Genomic DNA, 25,908 nt, shown 5'->3' on the forward strand with positions numbered 1-25,908 from the left:
GGAGGAATACTAGGCAGCGTGGAGACCAGAGGTGTGAGCATACTCCTCATGGTGGTTGTTTCAGGGGGATACCAGTTTCAAACCCATTTTCAAACCTAGACCTAAGGACGTGGTTATGAAAGTAACAGCCCTGAGACTAGCAGTTAGTGCTCAGGAGGCCTTTCCCATCAGTCACAGATGTGGCCCTGGAGATAGCTTAAGGAGTGTTTCTACCTCCATTTACAAGTAACAAGACCTAAGTTTTCCTATGCTTAAATGCTTTTCTACGTCTGTCTGCCCAGAAAGTGTGTGTGTTTTAGCCAGATGCCTTATTTAAGTGAACAAGTAACTGTCTCAGTTACTTTTCTATTGCTGTGAAGAGACACCATGACCAAGGCAACTTAAGAAAGAAAATGTTCAATTTGAGGCTCATAGTTCCAGAGGGTTAGGATCCATGACCACCATTGATGGCTAGGAGCATGGCAGACAGTGCTGGGCAGGGCAGGGCAGGATAGGACAGGGCTGGACAGGGCAGGCAGGGCAGGCAGGCAGGAAGGGCAGTGAAGCAGTAGTTGAGAGCCTACATCTGATCAACAAGCACCAGGCAGAGAGAGCTAACTGGGAATGGAATGGACAAAGCCCTCCTATGGTGACCCACCTCCTCCAACAAGGCCAAACCTCCCAGTCCTTCCCAAACCTTACCAATACTTGGAGACAAAGCATCCAAAAATGATTCTACAGGCCATTCTCATTTAAACTACCACAGCCATTTTAAAAAATTAAAATCACAAGTTTTGTCAGCTACATCAAAATTTTAAGACAGAAAAGCTCTATTTTGTGACCTAAAATACTAATACATACACTGAAAAGTGGGCTACTTATTTTAGTGGCAAATGATATAAAGAGACCAACAAAAAGTTTTGTAAGTCAAATTGACATTCAGAAACTGAACCAGAGACTATTTTCTACAAAGAGGGAAGGAGCACGGGGGTGGGTCGGATTGTTTATAAACTCTCTCTAGGAGGCATAAAGCCTTAGGTAGTCTCTGGTTTGGTCCCACCATGGTGTCAGTCACCATAGTCCTTACCTGGTCTGAATCACTGTGTCTGTGTCCATAAGGAGCAAGTTAGGTTCCACCCCAGGGCTGTGAGAGGAGCTAAAGAGTAAGGCAAGTAGAGGACTGGAAGTTAGAAGTCATCCCTGGAACAGGCTTGCACCTCCTTCCAAATCACCTTCATGTTAACTGTATGCTTCTCGGTCATAGTTGAGAACAAGAATCATGTCTTGTGTTTGCTAAAGCCCTGGTGCATAGCCCGTATTGATTCAGTGGAAGAACGTATAGAGTGTGAAAGGTGGAAGAGAAGAAAGCAGGGCAGGCCAGTGCACATAAACCCCGTATATAAAAAGTAGGAGCATTAGTGTTGCCAAGGCTGGTGAGATGGCTCAGCAGGCAAGGACAAAGACCATGCAAACTCAGCAACCAGGCTCCGTGCCTGAAGACCAAGTAAAGGTGGATGGAGGGAACCGGTGCCACAGGGTGGTCTTCTGATCTTTGCATATGCACGGTGACACACCGTCTCCTCTCTCTCTCTCTCTCTCTCATACATACATACATGCATACATACATATACACACACATGCACACATGAATACATACATACATACACACACATGCACACACACACACACACACATGGATAGACACAAAAATAATAAACTAAACATCTCTAACTGACAGTGGATCGCTTTCCTGAAACCTGTTTCACTGTCTGCAGGTTCTGAATTTCTGTGTTTTGTGTTCAACAGCAGACCAAAAAATATTAATATATAAATATTGTCTTGACAAGAGAGAATCTACATTAGCATAATATTTATTATAGTTTGTTGTTATGAGTCCTTGATATCATTATTAGCTATTGTCAGTTTCTTTCTGTGCCTATTTATAAATCAGGTATATACATATATGAAAATATGTTTGTCTAGGGTTTAGCTCCGAGGGTTCAGGCATCCACGCATCCACTGCCAGTTTGGTATGTCAGGATGAGGGAAATGTACTATCAACAAAGAGTTTTTCTTTTTGCAATTTGTCTCAGCTTGTCATTTTCTTATTTTATCTTTTATGTTCTAAGAACAATTAAAAATTGGTTTTTGTTAGAAGGAATGAACTTTGAGGTTTGAATATTTCATTTTCATGGCTCAGCTGTGTGGCACAGAAGCCTACCACATATACCACTTATTTGTGAGGTCTATGGACATGGCATGGGAATTGTGAACTAGTGGGTCAAAACCACACAGTGTGTATATGTATGTCTTAAAAGATGAAAAAATGTTTCTTTTAAGACACAAGCTGTCTCACCATCCTAACTTAGTACTGAACTTCATAATGTGCAATGCCACTTGGTTTTTCTTAGCAGAGTTGGTTCTCACACCCCCCCCCCACCACTGTGTGGGGTTTGGAGTTGATCTCAGGTTGAGTGTGTTCACCACGGAAGAGCAGCATCTCTTAGAAATGCATGATGTATTCGCCATGTGTGCCAAGGAGACCAGAGTCCTGTAGAAATGCATGACTATGTTCACCATGTCGAACGTTGAAAGGCTTCATCTCTTCTTGGAGACTCTCTGTGTTGCCCATCTATATCTCCTCTATTCTCCAAAGAATGCAGAGAAAGTTTCTTCCAACTCTCTTCCTAATGTGGTGAGATTAGAAGGTGAATATACTTATGTCTGTTGGATGTAAGATATTTGGAAATAACACAGACCAAAGAATGAAAACAAAGAGCAATTTGGATACTTCTTGTGGTACTCTTCATCTTTAGTTGTAGTATTCACCTCGGAGTTAGGATGTTGAGACAGCTTGTATCTTCAAAGAAACATTTTTTTTTTCATCTCTTAAGACACACACATACACTGTGTGGTTTTGACACACTACTAGTTCACAATTCTCATGCTGTGTCCGTAGACCTCACAAATAAGTGTTATGTGGTGGCCTCTGTGCTACCCAGCTGAGCCATGAAAATGAAATATTCAAACCTGAAATAACTTGAGAGGAGGGTGAGGCAGGAAAGAAAGGAGTCTCTTACCAGAATGTTGAAAATATACCCCATATTGAAGTTATTATGATACCACAAAAATCTGAATGCAATTTAGATGGTTTGGTTGAGGGTGGATGGCAAAGCACATGTGTGAGGGAAGAAACCCGGACATGTGGGCAACATTTCCAGAAGACACTTTCAGCCCAAGGGCAGATGTCCCCACAAGAGACAGGTAGGAAGAAATGTTCAGAACATATTTATGTTTCAAACATATCTGTATAATTTTTATACTGATTTGTTGTGTAGTTATTGAGACAGAATATATCAAGCAGGCTACATTTGATAGAAAACTCTAGAATAGTATCTTCCTAATGCTATCAGGTTAGCAAAGCAAACAATATTCAGAACCTTCCCATGTTAGTAGTAGAGCACAGTGCCCTTTGACTGTCATCAGGGGGCAGTGCCAGTCATCAGCAGTTTGTTTGAAACAGCGCTGTGTGTGTAGCAGAGCTCATGGTTGTTCTTTACCCTGTCTCTTTAGGGACACTTCTCCTTCTTCCTTCCTTCCTTCTCCCTTCCTCCCTCCCTTTCTTCTAACCCCTTCCTCCCTTCTTCCTTCCTCCCTCCTTCCTTCCTTCCTTCCTTCCTTCCTTCCTTCCTTCCTTCCTCCCTCCCTCCCTCCCTCCCTCCCTCCCTCCCTCCCTCCCTCCCTCCCTTCCTTCCTTCCTTCCTTCCTTCCTTCCTTCCTTCCTTCCTTCCTTCCTTCCTTCCTCTTTCTCTCTCTCTCTCTCTCTCTCTCTCTCTCTCTCTCTCTCTCTCTCTCTCTCTCCCTTTCTTTTGTCCTTTCACTCTTGCTTTCTCTTATTCATTTGTCACTTTCCAGTAGCAAAGAAATGCTAGTATTTCAGATTAGTACATGTACTTTTTTTAAAGGTGCTAAAACATATATGCACCAGATGTACTTTGTAGAGATGATTTGTCTACTGAGAATAATATTGAAAACTTTGTTTTGTCTCTAAGAGGTCTTAAGTATAGTTTCACTGATAGAATAATTAAAATTTTCCACTGTCCTCTTTCTGTAATTATGGCATAATGTAGTCTGAAATAATATTTTATTACTGTGTGTAGTAGGGCTTTTGTGTATGTGCTTGCTGTGTGTCTAACCCAGACCATTAGGAATGCTAAGTATATTTTCTACCATTGAGCTCTACTCCCGTGCTCCCAATAACTTTAAATTATAAAACAAATACCTTTCAGGCTAGGAGTAGAAGATATTTGAGAGCATAAAATCTTAAAGGGAGCAGGGTTGAAAGTCTATCCCATCTATTTTGAAGTCCTATAGAACATACTGTGTCTACTCCTGCCAATGAGGGTTGTATTAGAGGTTGTGACAGTAACACATTAACATCTTGTTCCTCTGATGCCTCACAGAAGCCAAAAGTCATACAGGTGTAGTGTGTGTGTGTGTGTACATATACACACATTTTTAGGCTCAATGGGATTATCTTTTTTCAAGTCATTTAATTATCTAATGAATTTTTATTAAGGACTTACTAGTTTTTAAGCACTGTTTGGGCTACGATATAACTTGTAAACAAAATATATTTATGTGTTATTTTTGGTGGTTTTAACTCAAATTCATTAGCAAATATTGTAATCCTGAACTCTCCAATACAGTAGCCACTTACAAAACAAAATATAAATAAGCTGACGTGAAATAAATTGACTTCATTATCTGTCTTTCACTCGCTAGTAGCTACATGTGATGGGTGCTTGCTCCTTAGACAGTGCAGACAGAGAAGTCTGGCATTCCAGAAAGTCTCTAGCCTAGCAGTGGTAAGCATCAGGAAGAAACAGGGCTATATCCGTTGGATTCATCACAGCACATAATAGTAAACTAATAAAAGCAGAGCAGGAGACTGGCATGAAATTCCTTCCTGATGTCTGATTTACCGTCCCTTATTTGTGGTGTCCTGGGATCAGTGTGGTCATATGTCAACACCAGGTCCTTGTAGAAACAAGAGCTTACCTGAGAGATCTGAATGTATCTGCATAAAGGGAGGCAGGAGACAGCAGCATTGTTGTTGCTCTGCCTTTGATATAGTTTAGAAGTATTCTAAAGACTCATGCATGCCCTGGGAGCCTGGCTGCTAGCCTGCGACACTACTGAGAGATGGTAGACCCCTGAGGGGGTGGAACCTAGTGGAAGGGAGTGTGTCATGAAGGTAGCTGAAAGGGATCCTGGGATCACAGCCATGTCTTCCGTCTCTCACTTTCTCTCTGTCCTGAGGTGAGAACTGCTTTGCCATGTGCTACCACGATGATACTATTTATGTCTTGCCACAGACCCAAAGGCAGCATGGCCAAACGACCGTGGTTGATAACCCTGAAGCTGTGGGTCCAAGTAAACCTTCCTTCCTTATAATTTAGGTATAACCTCAGGTTTTCATCACAGCAACCAAAAGCAAAGTATAGTATCCTCCACATGGCCTTGGCAAATACTGTTGCCGTTATGAATCTTTTCTGCCAGCGTGAACATGGCCTTTGAATTCTTTTGATTGCCGTCTCCTGGATACTTGCTTTATTCTGGATTGGATGTGGATGAATTCTCTTTGCCCTTCCTGATCCCAGCTCAGATCTGCTTCTCATTATTTTAGTAAACAGCTCAGATGACTGGAGTTTTCATCCAGCCGATGGCAAGAGAGCAAGGAGGAGGAGGACTGGGGTCTGAGTGGGCTGCCGGAGCCTTCTCTTTCTGAGGTCCGTGTGTGTTCACTTGGCTCTGGGGGAGCCTGGAATGAAAAGAGCAAGAGTGTGCTGGTGTGGAGACCTGGCTTTGTAGACTCCACATGGCATAGCATTTGTCTTGATAGTTCAATTCCTTTGAATTGCATTCAATATCTTTTGCAGTATTTTCTACCATTTGAAAAAGAAATGTTTTATTGTATTCTCAAGGACTTAATAGTTAACTTTCCCTGGTACTAACTTTTAAAACTCCCTGAGAAAGTTGGATGGAAATTCACATCAACGGAAGAGGGAGACTTGAACCTTCAGTCTAATTGATTGATGGTTCCTTTTACAAACGGATACGGAAAGGAAACTTATTTTTAACATGTTGAACATGGTTCATGTGAGAAAGCAGATGTTTATAATAGGAAGTGCTATTGTACGGAGGGACTTATCGAGGCTCACTTCTAAGGCTGAAAGGCGCCTAGGCCACAGGTCAGATTTGAAGTCAGAACCATTGTGCCTGCTGTCTGGACCGAGTGATGACTAATCACCACCATTACTAATGAGCCTGCTCAAAAGAGAAACAGGAGGAAGTCTGCTGTCACTATTAAGTCTGCCTTTGTGATGGCTCAAGTATCATCACAATTATAACTGTCTATGGGAATGTGGGCCAGAAAGTAAATATTTTGGTATTTCCCATGGTCCTAGCCAGCAAGATAAACATGTGGAATTAGTTTCTTATTCATAATGGCCATATAAGATGCAACTGCTATTGTTTAATTATATAATATTCTGTATTACCAGAGTTGACTACAACATACAGTCCAAAGCTTTTAAGAATTCCTTTCTGGAAAGCTCCTTGCCTCTGGCCATTTCCTTTCTACCTGACTGCCTGTGCTGGCATTTGAAACAGCCTTTTTGCCATTTCTATGGAGGTCATCTGTCATGTCTCTGGAGCCCAGCACCCCAGTCCTCCTGCTTCACACCTGGTTCTGTGCTTGCCTGGGCTCTGAGGCACCTGCATGGAGTTCGAGTGCCAGTGCTGGACAGCCAGGGCTTCGTGTCCCCTGGCTCTGCCATTTCTCATTTCTAAACTCCCCCGTCTGTGCCTCCACAGCATCTCCTCATCAATCGCCAGAAGCTGTGCTGAGTCTCATCAAAGCAGAGCCACTGGCTTTGTCTTCCTGTAGATAGCACTGGCTGTTTGTCCATCTACCTGCTTGCTGTAGGCAGGTCAGTCTGTCTCCCCCCTTTTTCCTTCTGGGCTGTATTCCCTTGTGGACTCCAGCAGGGCATGACACTGTTTTCCTTCACATTGTTCCAACATTGTCAAGTGTTCTTCTCTACATGTCCAATAAATTCAAGAACAGATTCTTTTGCATCCACACAGAGTTGAAGCACAGAGTTATTAGTCTATCATCATTTAGAGGACGAAACTCCACATTTTATTATAATCTCTCAAATAATTACAGATGTTCTTCCATAACTGTAAAGTTTTTCAAAGATCACTTTTTACAAGGGAAACATTCTACCTCTTTTTCTATGCTCTTTATTTTGTGAACTGCACCAAATGTTTTTGTGTTGAATAAGAGCAAAGCATTTTTTGATATATGGATCTTTTTGGTCTGTTTTTTGGTTTTGTTTTTGTTTTTGAGACAGGGTTTTTCTGTAACACCCCTGGCTGTCCTGGAATTCTCTTTGTAGACCAGGCTGGTCTCAAACTCACAGAGATCCACCTGCCTCTACCTCCCAAGTGCTGGTATTAAAGGTGTGTGCCACCATGCCTAGCTCATATAGATCCATCATATAAATACATTAAGCTAGATGACCAGCACATGTATAGTCATGTGAGATATAGTATCATAATGTCTTAGTCATTGTCTTAGTTTGGGTTTCCATTGCTGTGAACAGACACCATGACCAAGGCTACTCTTATAAGGATGTCATTTATTTGGTGCTGGTTTACAGATTCAGAAGTTTAGTCCATTATCATCAAGGTGGGAAGCATTGCAGCATACAGGCAGGCATGGTTCAGGAGGAGCTGAGAATTCTATATTGTCATCTGAAGGCTGCTAGCAGAACACTGACTTCCAGGCAGCTAGCACTAGGGTATTAAAGCCCACACCCACAGTGACACACCTATGCTAATAAGGCTATACCTCCTAATAGTGCCACTCCTTGGGCCAACCGTATTCAAGCCACCACATTCCACTCCCTGGCCCCCATGCACTTGTTCAAATAATTGAGTCTATGGGGCCATACTTAGCCATAGCATAATGCAAAATACATTTTGTTCAGCTTCAAAAGTCCCATAGTCTATAACAATGTTAAAAGTCTCAACAATGTTAAAAGTCTAAAGTTCAAAGCCTCTTCTGAGATTCATCCAATCACTTAACTGTAATCCCTTATAAAGTCAAAATAAAAAAAAATCAGATTACATACTTCTAACATCACAGGATGTATATTACCATTCTAAAACATCATAGTGAGGAAATACTGGACCAAAGCAAGACCCAAAACAAACTGGACAAACTGCAAACTCTGCATCTTCATGTCTAATGTCAAAGTGCTCTTCAGATCTCTAACTCCTTTCACCTTTGTTGACTGCAACACAGTTCTTTTTGGCTGGTTCTACTCCCTTTTTAGCAGCTTTTCTCAGCAAGTATACCATGGCTCTGGCGTCTCTTAACATCTTGGAGTATCCAAGACAACTTCAACTTCACAGTTTCTTGATCCATGTCTGGGATTCACATATGATCTTCCTCAAAAGGGCTAGCGTCACTTATCCAGCTCTGCCCTCTGTAGCACTGTACACTCTGTTTGACTCCACTCCACTCCTGATGTTGTTCTTGGTGATTATGCCATGGCACTGGCATCTTCAATACACTGGGGTCTTCCACTGCAACTAGGCTTTACCCACAGCCTCTCATAGGCTCCCTTCATGGTGCCAAGCCCCAAGTTCTTTGCAAGGCCCCTTCAGTTCTGGGCTGTCAATTGCAACTGAGGCTCTACCTTTATCAGTGGCCTTCCCTGGCCTCTCATAGTGCCAAACCTCAGCTACTCTCCAATAACCTCTTCATACCTTCAAAACCAGGACCACCCAGGTGATTCTTTTACCAAGTCAAGCTTCAATACAAGGTACATCCTTGGTTATCTCTGGAACACAGCTTCTTTGTGCTCTCAGAAAACTCTCCCCAGAACATTTCACCTCAGTGATGCTGGTCTCCTCTTAATCACTGATACTTTCATAGCTCCAGCTATTCAGTATCAATTGTCCCAGTAACCTCTTCTACCCTTAACTCTAAATCAAGAGCCACATGGCTGAAGCTGACAAGGTCTGCTGCTTGCTGGGGCTGGAACATGGCCTCCTTGTTCTAAAACATTATCACCAGATTTCTGTCTTCCAACTCCTTCACTGCCTAACCTTGGCTGTCCTGGTACTTGCTCTGTAGATTGACCTTGAACTCAGAGATCTGCATGGCTGTCTCCTGAATACTGGGATTAAAGAAATGTATCACCATGCCTGGACTTAAGTGTTTATTCAACTAGAACCTGCTCTATCCTAAGCTGGCTTTGAACTCAGAGATCTGTTTGCCTCTATCTCCTGATTAAAGTTGTGTACCACCATGCTTGAGCCTACTCTTTTCCTGGCCACTATTCCCCAAGATCCGGATCAAAAGCCAATGGCCTCCATTTCTGGATTGTAGTTCATTCCAGATTAAAAGTCTGAATGGAAGCAATAACCAGATAATAATAATGCCTATATATAACTATTCCTTGTTCAATGGCAAATTCGTAAACGTTAAACTTAGCTGGGTGAGATCTTGCCCCAAAGTCACCAGTCTGTAATCTGTTTATCTCCATGAACACAGGATTTAGCTCCATCGCTCTTCCTAATGCCCTTTTATTACTTGAACCATACATTTTGTATTTTTTTTAAGATTACAGATTAGATCACAGATTAAGCGTTATCAAGATGTCCTTCATGAGACTAAACCACAAGACAGAGAGTTTAGGATTGTTTTGAGACTTTCTTTGAGAATGCAATTAATTTGACTATTTTCACCTTAGCCTCAGGCAGACTCTTTGGACAAGGCCAAAAGCAGCCACATTCTTTACCAAAATATCACATGAGCAGTCTCTTGGCCAGTTACTAAAATTCTTCTCCCTTGAAACCTCTAGAGCCAGGCTTCCACAGTTCAAATCACCCTCAGCAAAACAAAGTCTTCCATATATCTACTAGGATATCTCATTAAGCCCCACTTAAAGCGTTCCACTGCTTTCCAAATCCAAAGTCCCCAAATTCTCATTCTTTCAAGCAAAAGCACAGTCAGGCTTATACCTCACTCCTGGTACTAACTTCTGTCTTAGTTAGGATTTCCATTGCTGTGAAGAGATGCCCTAACTAATGCAACTTTTATAAGAGATTACATTTAATTGGAGCTGGCTTACAGGTTTAGAGCTTCAGTCCATTTTCATCAAAACACGAAGCATGGCAGCATCCAGGCAGGCATGGTGCAGGCAGAGCTCCGAGTTCTACCTCTTGTTCTGAAGGCAAACAGGAGAAGACTGACTTCCAGGCAGCTAGGAGTACGGTCTCAAAGCCCATTTCTATAGTGACATACTTCCTCCAACAAGGTCACACATCCTAATAGTGCCACTCCCTGAGTCACGCATATGCAAACCACCACAAAAGGTAAAGGGACAGCATATATGATAATGGCTCCCTAAAGTTATAGACCCAAGTTCAGTGAGTTGTATAGACCTTGGGTCTGGGTAACTGTGTGCTGTGTGATAGTTTTATTTAATTTCAATTAAATTAATTTTAATTAAATTAATTCAATTAACACACTTAAAAATAAATATTCACTATTTAAAAGTTGAGGTTACTCACATGACAGCTATCTGTATGCAAGTACAGTCTGGGATCCTCATACAGTGACATATTTCACATTTCTCAGAGTGTATCCCAGTTGTAAAATGTGCTTGACTGTATACTCAAGCATCCACCTACCCACATAACCTAACAACAGAGATAAATTCAAGAATTTTTGTCTTACCAGTGATAAATGTGCACATGTGACAGCCATTGATAAGCACACTTCGCTTCCTGTGCCTTAGCCATATTTGGCAATAAGTGGTAAAACAGACATTTACTAAAATGCACATAGCTGCTTATTTCTGATACTGTCTTTCCAGAGATCACTCTAGGAAAACATATATCATAAAGCTAACACTATATCAGAAATCTAAGTTAATGAACTAAGAGAATGGTAGAGTCCATTTGGTATCATAATGTTTATAATTATGAAATACTGAAGCAAACTAAATACTAATTTTTGAAAAACATAAATGTATTGAATAGAATATGATGCCATACCCGGATTAAAGTGTCTTCTAGAGCAAAATGCTGAATTGATTCCGTGTCCTTATGTATGTTATCAGACTTCAGATACAGGCCTCTTCATCTGTACACTGATAAAGGAACCTGTACTTCAAACAGTTTGGTTTTGAAGCAGGGGTGGGTGGAGAGTGGGGGGAGGGACTGTGACCATCCAGATAATGTCTGACCTCGTAAACGGACAGCACAGAGGAGGAACAGGATACTCAGAGTATGAGTAAACTTGTCTACAGGCGCCTGGGAGGGGATGAACTTACAGTCTGCAGTCTGAGGCTCTAGCAGGTCAGCAGCATCAGGGTCATGGCTCACCGGTTAGACTGGATGCTGTGACTTGAGAAAGGAATCGGCTTCTGTTCCAGGTGTATCCTTTCTTAGGATTTTTTTTTTTTAACTACATACTCTGGACTTCGTTTTGTTTGGCTGTGACCTTACTATAAGTGATCCACTTAAGCACAATAAATGAATAAAGCAATACATGTACAAGTTATCTATACATGTATCCAAATTATATTTTTTAGCAGAAAGGAACCAAAATTACCTTGTTTGCTTAGTTTCTATCAACTAAACTGCATAAGCCCCCTTTATGTTTTATGTCATTTGGAGGTGACAACAGTAATAAATCAGTAATAAAAAAAGTTCTTAAAAAAATAAAAGCAGACTGACACACCCTTAGGAAACCAAATGTGTTAATCCATATTTTCTAAAACTATGATCCAGGCGGCGTGTGTGTAGCTGAACGGTAGGTCACATGCTTAGCACATCCAACAACCTGGTTCAGTCCTCAGCATCACTGGGAAACCGTCACAAAACGAAATCCAGGGACATTTGTGGTGCATTTGGAAACTTTATTTGCTAGGGTGTGTGGTTTTCATGAGGATAGTCTTAATACCCCTGAAAATGTGTGAGGATGAATTGAATGCCCGATGTGGGACCAGGTGTGTGACAAGCATCCAGATGGGGTCGTCACTACTGTAGTTCAGCAGTGAGATGCCGGGTGCTGGGGCCCTCCCATTCCTCCATATATTGTTAAGAGAAACAAAAGCAAGAGGACTTGCAGTTAAGCTCTGATGGCGTGCTTTTTAACACTTCAAATGTTAAGTAATCATTCAAAGAGTGCTGTGAGTCTCATTTAGACATAATTTTTTAAAATAACATATTGCGTTCCTGAGTAAGAAAAAATATGTAAGCAACCTGCATTGGATCAGGTGTTTCTCTTAAGTCAGTACCATAGGCCACTGCACGGCACTTCCTCCTATGGCAGCAGGAAGGTGTCATGGAGGGGGTCAGGCATGCTTAACACTGCTGCACCACTGTCTCAACTGGCTTCTGCGCCTCAGAAATTCCTTTACAGTGTTGCATTGGCTCCTCCCTCAGTTGGATCACATGTTTCTGAAGGTGAAGAAGCCTCTGTCCAGAGCCAGCAGTTCCTCTTAGGCAAACTGGTGTTTCCTTTGCAGAAGTGGAATGAGGCAGATCTCATTGGTGGCCTTGCTGACTTCAGTGTTGCTCGCATATGGTGGGAATGCATGTACCTGGGTGGCAGTGACAGGCTTTCTTTCTCTGTGGGGGTCGGTTAGCCTTATGCTCTAGGAAGCATTGCTTTGCAAAAATAGGAACATTGCTTTTTGAGTGATTCATGCTTGCTTCACTAACTTTAGGTTCATAGTCTTCCCTTGCTTTTCTGTACATACAGGAAAAGTTTTGGTAACTAACAAGACACCATATGAGTCTTAAAAATTTTTATAAATAATATTTGTGATGTGTGTGTGTGTGTGTGTGTTTACACCCGTGCGTGTGTACAATGTTGCGAACATGGTGGTCAGAAGAAAGCCCTTCCTATCTTGAATAACTTACTTGAGGATTTTGGTTCTAGAACAAGGACTAGAGGATAAAACAAATCCTGCTGAAGTCTTTAAATCTACCACTCTCTAAATATATGTTTTTTTCTACATCATTATAGTTTATATTTTTCTGTTATTGATAATGCAAGGTACTTACAGGTAGGAGCTATATCTGAGTCTCTTTCATTTTTTAATTTCACAGTACTTAATATCATGTACTATTTAATCATACATATTTTTAAAAATAAATACAAATGAATCTCAGGACTCGTAAACATGACCAACCTGGTACATGCCTCTGCAATGCAAGCAATGCGATGGTAAGGTGGCAGATAGTGACCAGAGAATTCTGGGAAACTCTCTGAGGCTCTAGTGTACCCAGTGACCAACCACAGGAGACCCTGCCTTACATAAACAGGAAGTGAAGACTGGTGCCCAAAGTTACTCTCTGGCTTTGATACACATGCTTTGGCAGTTATGTACCCACACTCTCACACCTGAACACATATGCACAAACATGCATGCGTGCCATACATAGAGAAACAGATATAAATTAATTTATGGACTTCCCCTGAAGTGTATAAAACCATTTAAAGTTATACCACTTCATATTCATTACAGTTTTGAAATTTGAATTGTGGTAACTAGCCTTATTTTCATTTGATTTCTATGGAGAAAAATGGCATGTTACATTATACTATAGATGGTGTACTGTTCTAGCACTTCTCTGGATTTTAATTCTAGTTGAGGGTGATCAAAATAGAAGCCCTTCCTGCAGCCACTGGCAACCTTGACAGAGAAGGCAGCAGGAAGCCATACCCTAAAACATCGATGTTTCTGTGTGGTCTCAGAAAGCCACACTTGAGGGGAGAGAGGAAAACAGGGGAAGATCCCGTAAAGCAGTGGTATTTGGGGACATTCTTTTCTCTTGCATTTCATCATGCAGCAAGGCTGGGGTCCAGTTCCTCACAGGGCACCGGGGAGAAGAAGAGGTCCATCTTGTCAGAGTAACATCCCAAGAGGGTCACAAAGTGCAGTTCAGGTAGAGAACTAGGGCACAAAGTTCACCCTGTGGGGAAGAGCCAAGGCTTGAGGAAACCAAAGGGAAAGGTGCAGTTATCCAGACTTGAGGAGATCAGCCCCTTCAACCCTGATCTGAACAAGTCGATTTCCACCACTGAAAAGGGCTACAACGAAGGCAAAGCAAAATAAGATGCACACTCAAGCCCATCCCTTCCTACTTCCTGCCTCACCCAGGCTTTTGCTCACTTAGGCAACACATGGGCCAGCCGTGATGTTAAAGCTATAGACTTGAGAACTAAAGCCAAAGGTGGTTTCACAAAAGGGCACGTGCTTACTTCTCTTGTAGAAGTTTAAGCAGTAATTTCTCATATCAATACTGCCTTTCACTCTTGAAATACATGGTAGATTACTAGTCTGAATAAAGGATGGGAACCTGGCATCTGCAGGTGGGCACAAGTGTGCTTTCAGTGCTGGTAACGGCGGCAAGGGGCTGGGCGCCAAGGAGGTATGAGGACAGCTCAGCCCCCAGCTCCCCATGCTTGAGTGTCCACTTCCTGAAAAATGTTTTGCTTTATATTTTATTAGCTAGTTGTGCTATCTGCTTACTCATGTATTATCACATTGAGTTTCTCCTAAGAAACTCTTCACCATCTCTTAGCTCACAAGCACACTCTTATGATTGTATTTGAATCTATGCAGTAGTTTAGGCCCTCTAAATATTTTATTAGCAATCTAAGTATTGTTACTATGTCTCATTATATGAAATATCTATAATAAATATATTGTTTACTGCTCTAGTAATAGAGGAACCTGTAAGAATGGAATGTAAAATTGAAGCAGACTAAATTCGTGCAATAGCCGACTTTATTCAGAGCACTAGACAATTTATACTCAGAGGCATTGGTTAAGACCCTTCCTAACACCTGGACCCTTTACTACAGTTCCTTATGTTGTGGTGACCCCAGCCATAACATTTTTTATTGCTGCATTATAATTGTAATTTTGCTACTGTTATGAATTGTAGTGCAAATATCTGATATGCAGGATATCTGATATGCAAGCCCCAAAGGGTTCATGAGCCGCAGGCTGAGAAGCACTGCTTTGAGGGTTAGGAACAGTCACATGAGTAACGTGTATAGTCAGAAACCAAGCTCCACATTGCTGCCCAGGGCTATGGAATAGCAATCGGCAGTTGTGATGACCAATCTGAAGTAAACTCACGCTGCACCTGGGAGGGGCACGAGAGCACATTCCTAGAACAATTCTGTGGTTCTGAAGAAACTGAGGCCACACAACTCTTATCTTGTTTTCTTGGAGTTTTCTCATAGACACCCAGAGTTCCCCTCATAAGACTCCATTCTTGGACCATGTTCTGACAACACATAACACGGTTTTTGACTTGTTCTGCACCTTGGCAGCAGGAAAAGTCATTCTGTAGGGGTCTTCCGTGTGAGTAATTATGGTCTACTTTTGTTTTCTACTAAGCTAATGCAGTCTGTTTATAAATACAGCAGGTTGCTTAAATGATCAGTCTAAATGACAGAACTGCTTTCATGCTGAAATGGCCACAGAGCATATAGATGCTAAAGGGTCTTGCAGGACTCACTCTTACACTCCGGAGGACTTTGTCAAAAGCTCCAAAAGCAACTTAGAAAAATGTCCTCTCTGAGAAGGTTACTAAAGGCAATTTTAGATATTAGTCTGATGTAGATTTTTGCTAGTAGTAGAAAGATGTCTTTGTAGCAACTAGTGGTTTATTGTGTTATAGTTATTTGGAGTAGGACACTGCTTTAAAGATCTTTAATTTCTCTTGAAAGGATTCTCAGGTTCATTTTTCTTTTTCCTCATTTGCTGGGCATCTATCACAGGGAGATAGAAATGGGTCAATGGAATCAAAAGTCTTGGTTTACTGTTTATGGCAGTCAGAGGGAAGCTCCCTGGTGGGTATAGAGAGACTCTGGACTTTGGTTTAAGAACCAACTCTATGTGCCTGGAAGGAATGAGGAAGGAACCTGAGCTGTATAGTCATTGCTCATCCAGAGCTCAGTTCAGCTACCAATAGAGCAGAGATGACTAGAGGCCAGGCTTGTAGGTAGGACTCCTAGGAAGCAGGAGGCAAGTGTCCTCCTAACTTTAATGCCTTACACCCTCTGTCGGGAAGATCTTACTCAGTTATCCTTACATTGCTTTTATGGGCTCTTCCTGCCATACAGCCTTTACTTCTTGAACCTGCCAGTTTGGTCCCTTTGGCACTAGTACAGTGTGCTGCTGCTGTTTTTGCTGGTGCTAAGGTCCCAGTGCAGCAGTGATGTTCCTAGAATTGCAGCCTCCACATTTTAAGGTGACACCACACTTCCTGGGGTCTTTACTATAGCTCATACAATTGCTCCAAAGAAAAATGGGACAAATTTTGTACCATTATTTTTGCCACGTGATACTGAAGTGGAACTAGATAGATCCTTAGAGCTCCCAAAATCCCTCTGGAGACCAGCACTGTCAGATTGGCTCAAGCAGCTGAAATGTCAGTATCTTCTCTCCATCCCAGGTGCCCCTGCTGTATCTAGGGCTTCTGTAAGGGTCAGATCTTTTTCTGCAGACTGTAAGGAAGAAGAAAGGACAATCCTGGTAGTTAAGCCACCAGATCATCAAACAGGCCTGCACTGGGGATAGATCCTATCACTGTGTTTCCTATTCTTGGCACAGGACAAAGCACTTTCCACATGTGGACTCATCTGATTGCCTCAGTCCTTGGAGGAGGCAGTCAAAAAGAACTAGTAGCTCACTACCTGAAAACCTTGCTAACGCCTTGTTAACAGTAACAAGTCCCTTTGGCTTGCTGTCGTTTGTATACAAATTCCAAATTGGCTTTTGCACACAGGGCTGGGAAGAAACCGTGGATGCTGCCATTACCTACCTTTTGAAAACCTGCCTGTCGAAGAGTTCCAAGGAGCAGGCTTTGAACCTCAGCAGCCAACTGAACATACCCAAAGACACCAGCCGACTGAAGAAGCACATCACCCTGCTGTGTGATAGGTTAGCCAAAGGTGGGCGTCTCTGCGTGAGCACAGATGCAGCGGCCCCGCAGGCCATGGTTGTGCCAGGTAAGATTCCTGCCTAAGGACAGTGCTCTTCCTAAGAGAGAAATGTGCCTACAGCTGTATTTGGGTTTAAATTTCATATTAAAATGATGATAGCCAAGAAAATTGCTTTCACATTTCCCCTCGCATATCCTGTGGTAACCACGTGGATAAATATTCTCCGGGTATTTGCTTGCTAAACATTTGTAGAATGGTATGTCTTTTTTTTTTTTTCTTCTTGACTCTGTCCTTAAATATATGACCCATTTTGTTTTGCTTCTAACCAATAAAAAGAGGATTAGAGAATAAAAGTGTTTTTAAGGAAAAGTTTTACCAAATGTGATCTTAAGATGCTGAATTTCATGAATGTAAATAACATGATACAAGGAATTAATGTGATCCAGATGAGTTAGATCTCGTGTGCTGTTTGCCTGCACTGTGATCATTGGAACGACGGGCAAGGGTCTGAGGGAAAGACCCAGGATCACAGACGCGAGCAGAGAGGACCAAGGTGCCTGCGGATCAAAGAGGGGAGAACCCCAGTTGGCCCATGAGCTCCTTCACTGAGGTCCAGACAGCTAAGCTTGCCCTCCCACAGTGTGGGTCTGAGTGGTCAGTCACACTGCACTCAGGCCCTTGGAAGCTCCTAGGCCTGCTTCTCCATCCTGACCTTTCTATAGCAGCTCGTGGACCACGATGCCAGTGACACTATTATACACTGCAGCTGTGGTTTTACTCAAGCAAGCGCCCAGTTTGAGAGGTGACATGATTCTCTTCTTCTTTCATGTATGACTTCTGTCCCTGGTGCTGATCTTCTTGCTGTTGCCTTCTTTCCCTCTTTAGTCAGAATGCCCAGAAGAGGGAATTTGGGTGGAAGCTTCAGAAGATAAACATGGAGCCTGTATAACAAGCTGATGAGCCCAGGCCTCAGGGGCAGACAGACCAGTGTTTGGGTCTTGCTTCTATTCCTTTCGCTTTAGCCCTCCCTGGGCATTGGGTTCCAACCCTGCTGTCTTCCTCTAGAACAGCAGTTCTCAACCTGTAGATCATGACCCTTTTGGGAGTTGCATATCAGATATCCTGCATACATATCAGATATTTACATTATGATTCATAACAGTAGCAGGATTATAGTTATAAAGTAACAATGAAGTAATTTTATGGTTGTGGGTCACCACACTGTGACATGAACGGGTTGCAGCATTAGGAAGGTTGAGACCACTGCTCTAGATGGTAAGAATAATGATACTTGCTTGATTGCCATGGCTTTCTGTGTGTGAAAAGCACTCGGCACCATGCTTGGGACAGAATCCCCAGTTAGGACTGCTGCTGCAGGTACATGTGGTCCATCCTTCAAAGCCAGCTTGTGATCCCAGGATGCTGCATTTGATTATTTGAAAAATAATTTTGCACTATAACTATATATAGAACCTGACCTTTACTATGAAGAGTATTTGTTAGCTGGTCTGTTGGCGGTTCTTTACCAGGGTGGGGAGGGTGGAGTTTGGTGTCTTGTCCTTGTCACATCCTCCTGCTCTTCCTTTTGATCTCCAGTCTGTTAGAGGAGTATCTTCCTAAGAAATGAGCATTACAGCTCAATGATGTATGACCTGAAAACTCTTCATTCTGATTGGCACAGAGTATGTACTCTTCCCTCCACATTACACAGGAAAGGGAGTGGGATTTCTGGAAGGAGTCCAGGAGGGGGGACTCAGCACACCTGATCTGGCAGGTTCTGTAGTCACCTGGGAGATGGGCTTCTGGGCGTGTCTGTGCCAGTTACCTTGATATAGGAAGACTCATCTTAAGTCTGGGCTGGACCCTTCTCTCTGCCTGAACTGTGCCAAATGGGAAAGCAGGCCAAGTGTAGTGTTAGTCCTCACGCCTCTGTTCCTGGCCATGGATGCTGTATGGTCCGCCTCCTTTACACATCCCCAGTTAGTGACTTTATCCTTGAACCCTGGGCCAGAATAACCCCCTTCCATCCATCCGAATGTTCCTTTCATCAGGGCATTCTTATCGCAGCAACAGGAACAGAAAGAAACTCTTGTCAGCTGAGGCCCTGTGGAGCCCAGTCTGAGCCTGGGTGGGAGCAGAAACCCAGAGTCTCCTCTAGCCACCCTTACTGCGTGTGCAACTTGGGCCCTTCTTCTGCAAGTAACCAAGCAACTGGAGAGTTGTGCGCATGCCCAGTAACCAAGCAACTGGAGAGTTGTGCGCATGTCCAGGGTTTGGAATATTTAACCTGCCAATGTAAAAACTCTGGATATGTGACTGGCAAAGACAGAGGAAAGGGAACACAGAGGGCGAAGAAATAAAGAGGAAGACAGGAAACATTTGTTCCCAGTCTAGTAGTGCTAGACGGGCCGAGCCCTGTCTGGCTGAGCACTTTTCACCAGCTACACTGAAGCTGACTGTGCTGGAGTCTGATGTCAGTCATCCCATCCCTCTTCCCTGTGGTGACTTTCCCTTCTCTGTGGGTCCAATTGTACCTCGAGTAATTGTGAGCAGCTGTGCGCCCGTCCTTTCTCATCACAGTGCTGTCACCTGAAATACTTTCCTCTCATAATTCAGACTTGTCACACATCTCATTCCCATACTTAGCTCATTCTTGGGGGAGACGAGACATGGTACGTGGCTGCTCTGTCACCACAGAAAGCAGAAGCAGGAGAAGCAGCAGTCTAGCCCAGAGCTCACACCGTCTCTGGAAGTGTTAGGTATGGAACACAGACATCCTGGCCAGCTGTGCTGAGCTCTAGGCCACACAGACCACAGCATTACAAACGCACTTCTCAGCAGAGCCCCCTCTGGGATGAGCTGTTCTCTATGCAGCCCCCACCTCTTCAGCTCCTGGGGCAGTGTGGGAGAAAGGCCACAAAGTGCTTCCCAGTCTTCTGCCTTTTCTGTGAGGACACAGGCTCCCAGGAGAGATTCATCACGTATTCATTGTGTATTTGTTTGTCCTTAACTTTTCTTCTCTCTATAAATGGCTTTATTTTTATTTTTCAAATGTGAATGATTTAATGACCTAGCTGGTCTTGTCACACATGGCTATCACTTGCTTTGTCTGTTGCAGTGCATGTGGCTGAGAGATTTAGCTTCAGCTGCCGGAAGCTGCTTTTTATGAGTTTGGTATCTAGAACATTTCAGTAACCCAAATTAAATCAAATATTTGAATATGTGTATAGGTATAGATATAGATATAGAGTCCATATAAGAATGAAAATAACTCATATCTGGAACCTCATATACACCAAGGTTTTTATTGCCTTCTTTTTTCATTTCTTTAAACTTCATTTTATTGCACAATGGTAGATGGTTTGTTAAGTGATAGTCTTAGTATAGAAGCATGGAGTGCAAATGGGTCCCGAAACAGGGATGTCAGAAAAACTTGACACAGAGAAAGAGCTTGAAGACAGTCCGGTATCAGGCAGGTGCGTGCCATAAGGGAAAACGTGCTTCAGGCACTTACAGGGGGCACTGTGGGCCAAAGCATCAACTGCGTTTGCATTTGGCTTTGTTAAGTTTGGGGTCCAAAAGGAAGATGATAAATGAGGAAGCAGCAAAGTTAGCAAGGATATGGATCAGGGATGTATTAGTTGGAGACGTGATGTGGGCCACAGGGCTTCAGCATCTTCCGCACCTTTGTTTCATTAAATGGATGGGAGGAAACTCAGAGTGCAGTCTGCGTGAGTGACTGGTGTGTCCTTGCAGAGAGAGCCAGCCTGCACTGGAGTTCTAAACTGGAGTTAGTGACCCCATTGCTGTAAGAGTTTATTGTTGTATTTGAGACTTCTTCCAATTTCAGTTTAATTCCCTGAACTTTCACAAGAATCCTGTCAGGACGTTTGTTGTTTACTTTCCTATGATTAGCCTGGGTTGGCTTATTGGTCTTTTTAAAACATTTTAGTTCATGTGAACAAGTGTTTTGCCTGCATGTTTGTCTGTGCACCTTGCATGTGACTGGTGACCCTGAGCCAGAAGAGGGTGTCATATCCCTAAGAAATGGAGTTACAGGTACTTGAGCTGCCATGTGGGTGCTGAGCTGCCATGTGGGTGCTGGGAATCAAACCTGGATCCTCAAGAGGAGCAGCCAGTGGTCCTAGCCACTGAGCATCTCTCCAACTCCTAACTGTTGGTCTTTGAGCTTTCCTAAGTTTGAGGGGCTATAAATGAAGTCCGTGTGGAAAGGGCTTCAGAGAAAGCCCTGACTGACTTCTGAGCCTTTTTGTTCTACATAGATTGTTACACTTTCTCCATACTGTTTTTAAAAAATGACTTTCAAAGTAGGAAAATTACCTGTGCATATTTTTGTTTCCTTAACTTCTAAATAGAAGTATAATGGTGTTTTATTATATAGTTTACAAAATTAAAAGTAGCAGTACATGGAAAATGCTTAGCAAAAACCTGGCACAGCACAAAATCTCACTAAATATGGGATGTTAATTAATTAATTAATTAATAATAAACTACATAGTCCCAAAGCTATTTTTACCGACGACAACTATAAAGTTAAGTAGTGTCTCAGTTAGGGCTTATATTGATAGAGCGCCATGGCCAGAAGCGCTTGGGAGAAGTGAGTTTGTTTGGTTTACACTTCAGGCAATAGTCCATCACTGAGGAAGTCAGGGCAGAAACTCAAGCATGGCAGGAACCTAAAAGCAGGAGCTGATATAGAAGTCATAGAGGAGTGGGGTGGCATCTCCCACAATGGGCTGGTTCCTCCCAAATAAATCACTAATTAAGAAAATGTCCGGTAGGCTTGCCCACAGGCCAACCTGGTAGGGGCCTTTTCTCAATTGAGGTTTTCTTCTCTCAAGTGATTCTTGCTTGTGTGAGGTTGACACAGAACAATTATGGCATTTCTTTAGATAAGAGTATGTCTTTCTGGCTGCTGTAGCACAGTGTATCCATTCTTACAATCATAGTGAGATGTGTGTACACAGAGGATCCTTCCTACACTCAAATGGCATCACTAGTGAGTCAGACTGGACTCTCCGTAGTTAACTGCTCATTGCCTGCAACACCTTCTGCGTTCTTCCTCTTCCCTTTCCTCTTGTCTAGTTCTGACTCTACCTCCGTGTGCATTCTTGTCTGCCTGGGATTCTCTTGCTTCCGCTTCTGTCAGATTACTCATGTATCGGCTTCACTTTATCCGCGGTTACCTTTCTCCAGTCACGGGCACTGGGCTGATGGATAAGAATTCCTCCCTCTGCCCAGAATTAATAATATCTGCTGGGTATCCATTTCTCCTCTTGTCTTCATTCATTTCTGTTATTTAAATAAAAAAATGTTAAGTTTTCGAAGAAAGTAATAGATTTTATAAGGACATTATCATACATATGTGCCCTTATACTTGGTTCTCAATTATTGTCCACCTACATCACCCTAAGATACACTATGGAGTTAAATATTACTTAGGGTAAGTATAGACATAGGCAAACAAATGAGGCTAAGGAGAGAGTCAAGAAAAAGGTCAAGCAGAGGAGAGCTAAGATCACGTGAGTGTGAGCGGAAATGACTGGGGAGGAGCAGTGTGGCTGGAAGAGAAAAGACCACTCAAAGGAAAAGAGAAAGTGATTTTATAGCCATAGCAAAGTTCAAAGCCCAACTAGGTAGGTATGAGAAAGATAACAAAATATAAAAATACCAGGATGTTAAAAATAAAAGAAAATCAGTACCAAATGTAGAGAAGGGAGGAGAAGGCAATACAGCTCAAAAGAGAAATAGAAACTAAAAAGGAAAAACAAACAAACAAAAAATCCCTTCACATGAAAAATAATGGATCAATGTATGAAGGGGAATAAGAAATAAAAACAAAATTCAAAACATATATTGTAGAAGGGAATTACAGAGGTCAAGAGAAAACAGAAGAGGTGTTAGACAGCTCCATTCTAGGCCTTCAAATGTGGAGACGGGTCCACTGAACTCCTGGCCTCAGGCCCTCACTATGGTTACACTGTTGTTGAATCTTTGTCTGATGTCCCATGTGGTATTTTTCTTTCTTTGGGCAGCAAGGGCTCCAGGACCAAACTTAGCTGCTCATTCTCTGGTCTGATTAGGTTCCCTCATCCTTCTAAGGCTTTATAGATCATACCTTCCAGTTTTCGTCAAGGGGTGCCTACTGACGGTGCAGAGAATATGAAAGCACACAGATCAAGGAGGTCAGTAGGGGGAGACAACCCTGCCTTTGTTACTTCACGGTCTGTGCTATTAGCCATCTGACTAGAGGGGCTCAGCTGTGGGCATCGTGGACACCCTGGAACTTCATTGTTGTTGGATTCAACAGCAGTGAAGTGTAGAAGGGAGCCTTCAGAATGTCTTCCACTACTGGCTTCAGGTTCAGAGCTGCCAACGTTAGGGTCTGTTCTTCGTTGATAAGGTGTACCTAGCCATGAAGGGCAGGCCTTTCTCTCCTTGTAGCTTTCCATTATGAGCCCAGCCATCTTCTACTAGGAGCCTCTTGAGTGCCCATGAGTCTCTCTCTGGGAATTGCTTCAGCTCCTTGACCTGTGGGTAGTGCCTGACCTAGGTACCCTGGGTAGTTCAAGTCACACACACACACACACACACACACACACACACACACACACGTATGTTATATGGGTATGTATGTTGTTTATGCATATGTCTGTGAATACTAGAAGTCAACATTGAAATTGATTGGCCTTTCTCAATAACTGTCCGTAATATTAGTTTTGAGACAGGGTCTCTTTAATGAATCTAGATCTCACCATTTGGACTAGCCAGTAATAATGAGTTTACAGGTCAGTTGTGGCTTGATTTCCCCATGTTTTCTGACTCAAGAATTTGGTATCTTTAGCAATAGACTCCTTTTTTATTGGATATTTTATGTATTTACATTTCAAATGTTTTCCCATTTCCTGGTTTCCCCTCCAGAACGCCCCTCTCCCATCTGCCCTCCCCTGCTTATATGAGGGTGCTCTCCCACCTACCCATCCACTCCCATCTCTCCACCCTGGCATTCCCCTACACTGGGGCATTAAGCTTTCACAGGACCAATGGCCTTTCTTACTATTGATGCCAGACAATGCATCTGCTACATATGCAGCTGTAGCCATGGGTTGCTCCATGTGTACACTTTGGTTGGTGGCTTAGTCCCTAGGAGCTGAGATTCCACCTCACACTAGCAGAATGGCTAAGATCAAAAACTCAGGTGATAGCAGATGCTGGCGAGGATGTGGAGAAAGAAGAACATTCCTCCATTGTCAGTGGGATTGCAAGCTAGTATAACCCCTCTGTAAATCAGTCTGGAGGTTCCTCAGAAAAATTGGACATAGTACTACCTGAGGACCCAGCTATACCACTCCTGGGCATACACCCAAAAGATACTCCAACATATAACAAGGACACATGCTCCACTATGTTCATAGCAGCCTTATTTATAATAGCCAGAAGCTGGAAAGAACCAAGATGTCCTTCAACAGATGAATGGATACAGAAAATATGATCCATTTACACAATGGAGTACTACTCAGCTATTAAAGACAATGACTTCATGAAATTCTTAGGCAAATGGATGGAACTAGAAGCTATCATTCTGAGTGAGGTAACCCAGTCACAAAATAACATACATGGCATGTACTCACTGATAGGTGGATATTAGCCCCAAAGCTCAGACTACCCAAGATCCAATACACAGATCATATGAAGCTCAAGAAGAATGAAGATCAAAGTGTTAATGTTTCAGTCCTTCTTAGAAGGGGGAACAAATTACTCACAGGAGGAAATAGAGGGACAAAGTGTGGAGCAGAGACTGAAGGAAAGGCCATCCAGGGACTGTCCCACCCGGGGATACATCCCATATACAGTCACCAAACCCAGACACTATTGTGGATGCCAAGAAGTGCTGGCTGACAGGAGTCTGATATAGCTGTGAGAGGCTCTGCCAGAGACTGACAAATACAGAGGCAGATCCTCACAGCCAGCCATTGGACTGAGCATGGGGACCCCAATGGAGGAGCTAGGGAAAGGACTGAAGGAGCTGAAGGAGTTTGCAACCCCATAGGAAGAACAACAATATCAACCAACCAGACCCTCCAGAGCTCCCAGGGACTAAACCACTAACCAAAGAGTACACATGAAGGGACCCATGGCTCCAGCTGAATATGTAGCAGAGGATGATTTTGTCATGCATCAGTGGGAGGAGAGGCCATTGGTCCTGTGAAAGCTTGATGCTCCAGTGTAGACGAATGCCAGGTCAGGGAGGCGGGAGTGGGTGGGTAGGTAGGGGAACACCCTCATAGAAGCAGGTTGAGGGAGGATAGGATAGGAGGTTTGTGGAGGAGAAACCAGGAAAGGGGATAACATTTGAAATGTAAATACATGAAATAAACAATAAAAAAGTAAGAGTTAGGGGAAGGACTGATGGAGCTAAAGAGGATTGCAACCCTATAGGGAGAACAACTTACCCAGACCCCTCAGAGTTCCCAGGAACTAAACCAACAACCAAACAGTATACATGAGCTTGTCCATGGCCCCCAGCACATATATAGCAGAGGACTGACTTGTCTGGTCTCAGTGGGAGAAAAATGTCCTTAATACTGTAGAAAGTTGATGTCTCAGGGAAGGGGATGCTGGTGGGGGTGAGGTGGGGATGGCAGGGTGGGTGGGAGCACTATCTCAGAAGCAAAGGGGAGGGGATTTGGAGTCAAGAACTCAGTGTTGGACTAGGAAGGGGAAAAGCATTGGAATGTAAATAAATAAAAATAATTAAATAAAAATAAAAAAAGAAGAAAGTAAAGGTGATTTTTAATAACCAGGGAAATGACGAATTCAGTCAGGAAGCAAGGAAGCAATTGTGT

The 25,908-nt window shown here is 42.9% G+C and overlaps 1 protein-coding gene across 5 annotated transcripts in view; it reads left to right on the top strand.

Moving 5' to 3' along the window:
• Bbs9 (Bardet-Biedl syndrome 9) overlaps positions 1–25,908 on the top strand; it is a 434,796-nt gene that overhangs the window by 340,176 nt on the left and 68,712 nt on the right. For all 5 annotated transcript variants that reach the window (XM_021173327.3, XM_029481549.2, XM_029481548.2 and 2 more), the window contains one exon: positions 16,885–17,107. In XM_021173327.3, coding sequence (XP_021028986.1) covers positions 16,885–17,107 — 223 coding nt within the window. The remainder of the gene's footprint in view (positions 1–16,884; positions 17,108–25,908) is intronic.

This window comes from Mus caroli, unplaced genomic scaffold (assembly GCF_978045245.1).
Source record: "Mus caroli unplaced genomic scaffold, Mus_caroli_1 scaffold_11, whole genome shotgun sequence".
Lineage (NCBI taxonomy): Eukaryota > Metazoa > Chordata > Mammalia > Rodentia > Muridae > Mus > Mus caroli.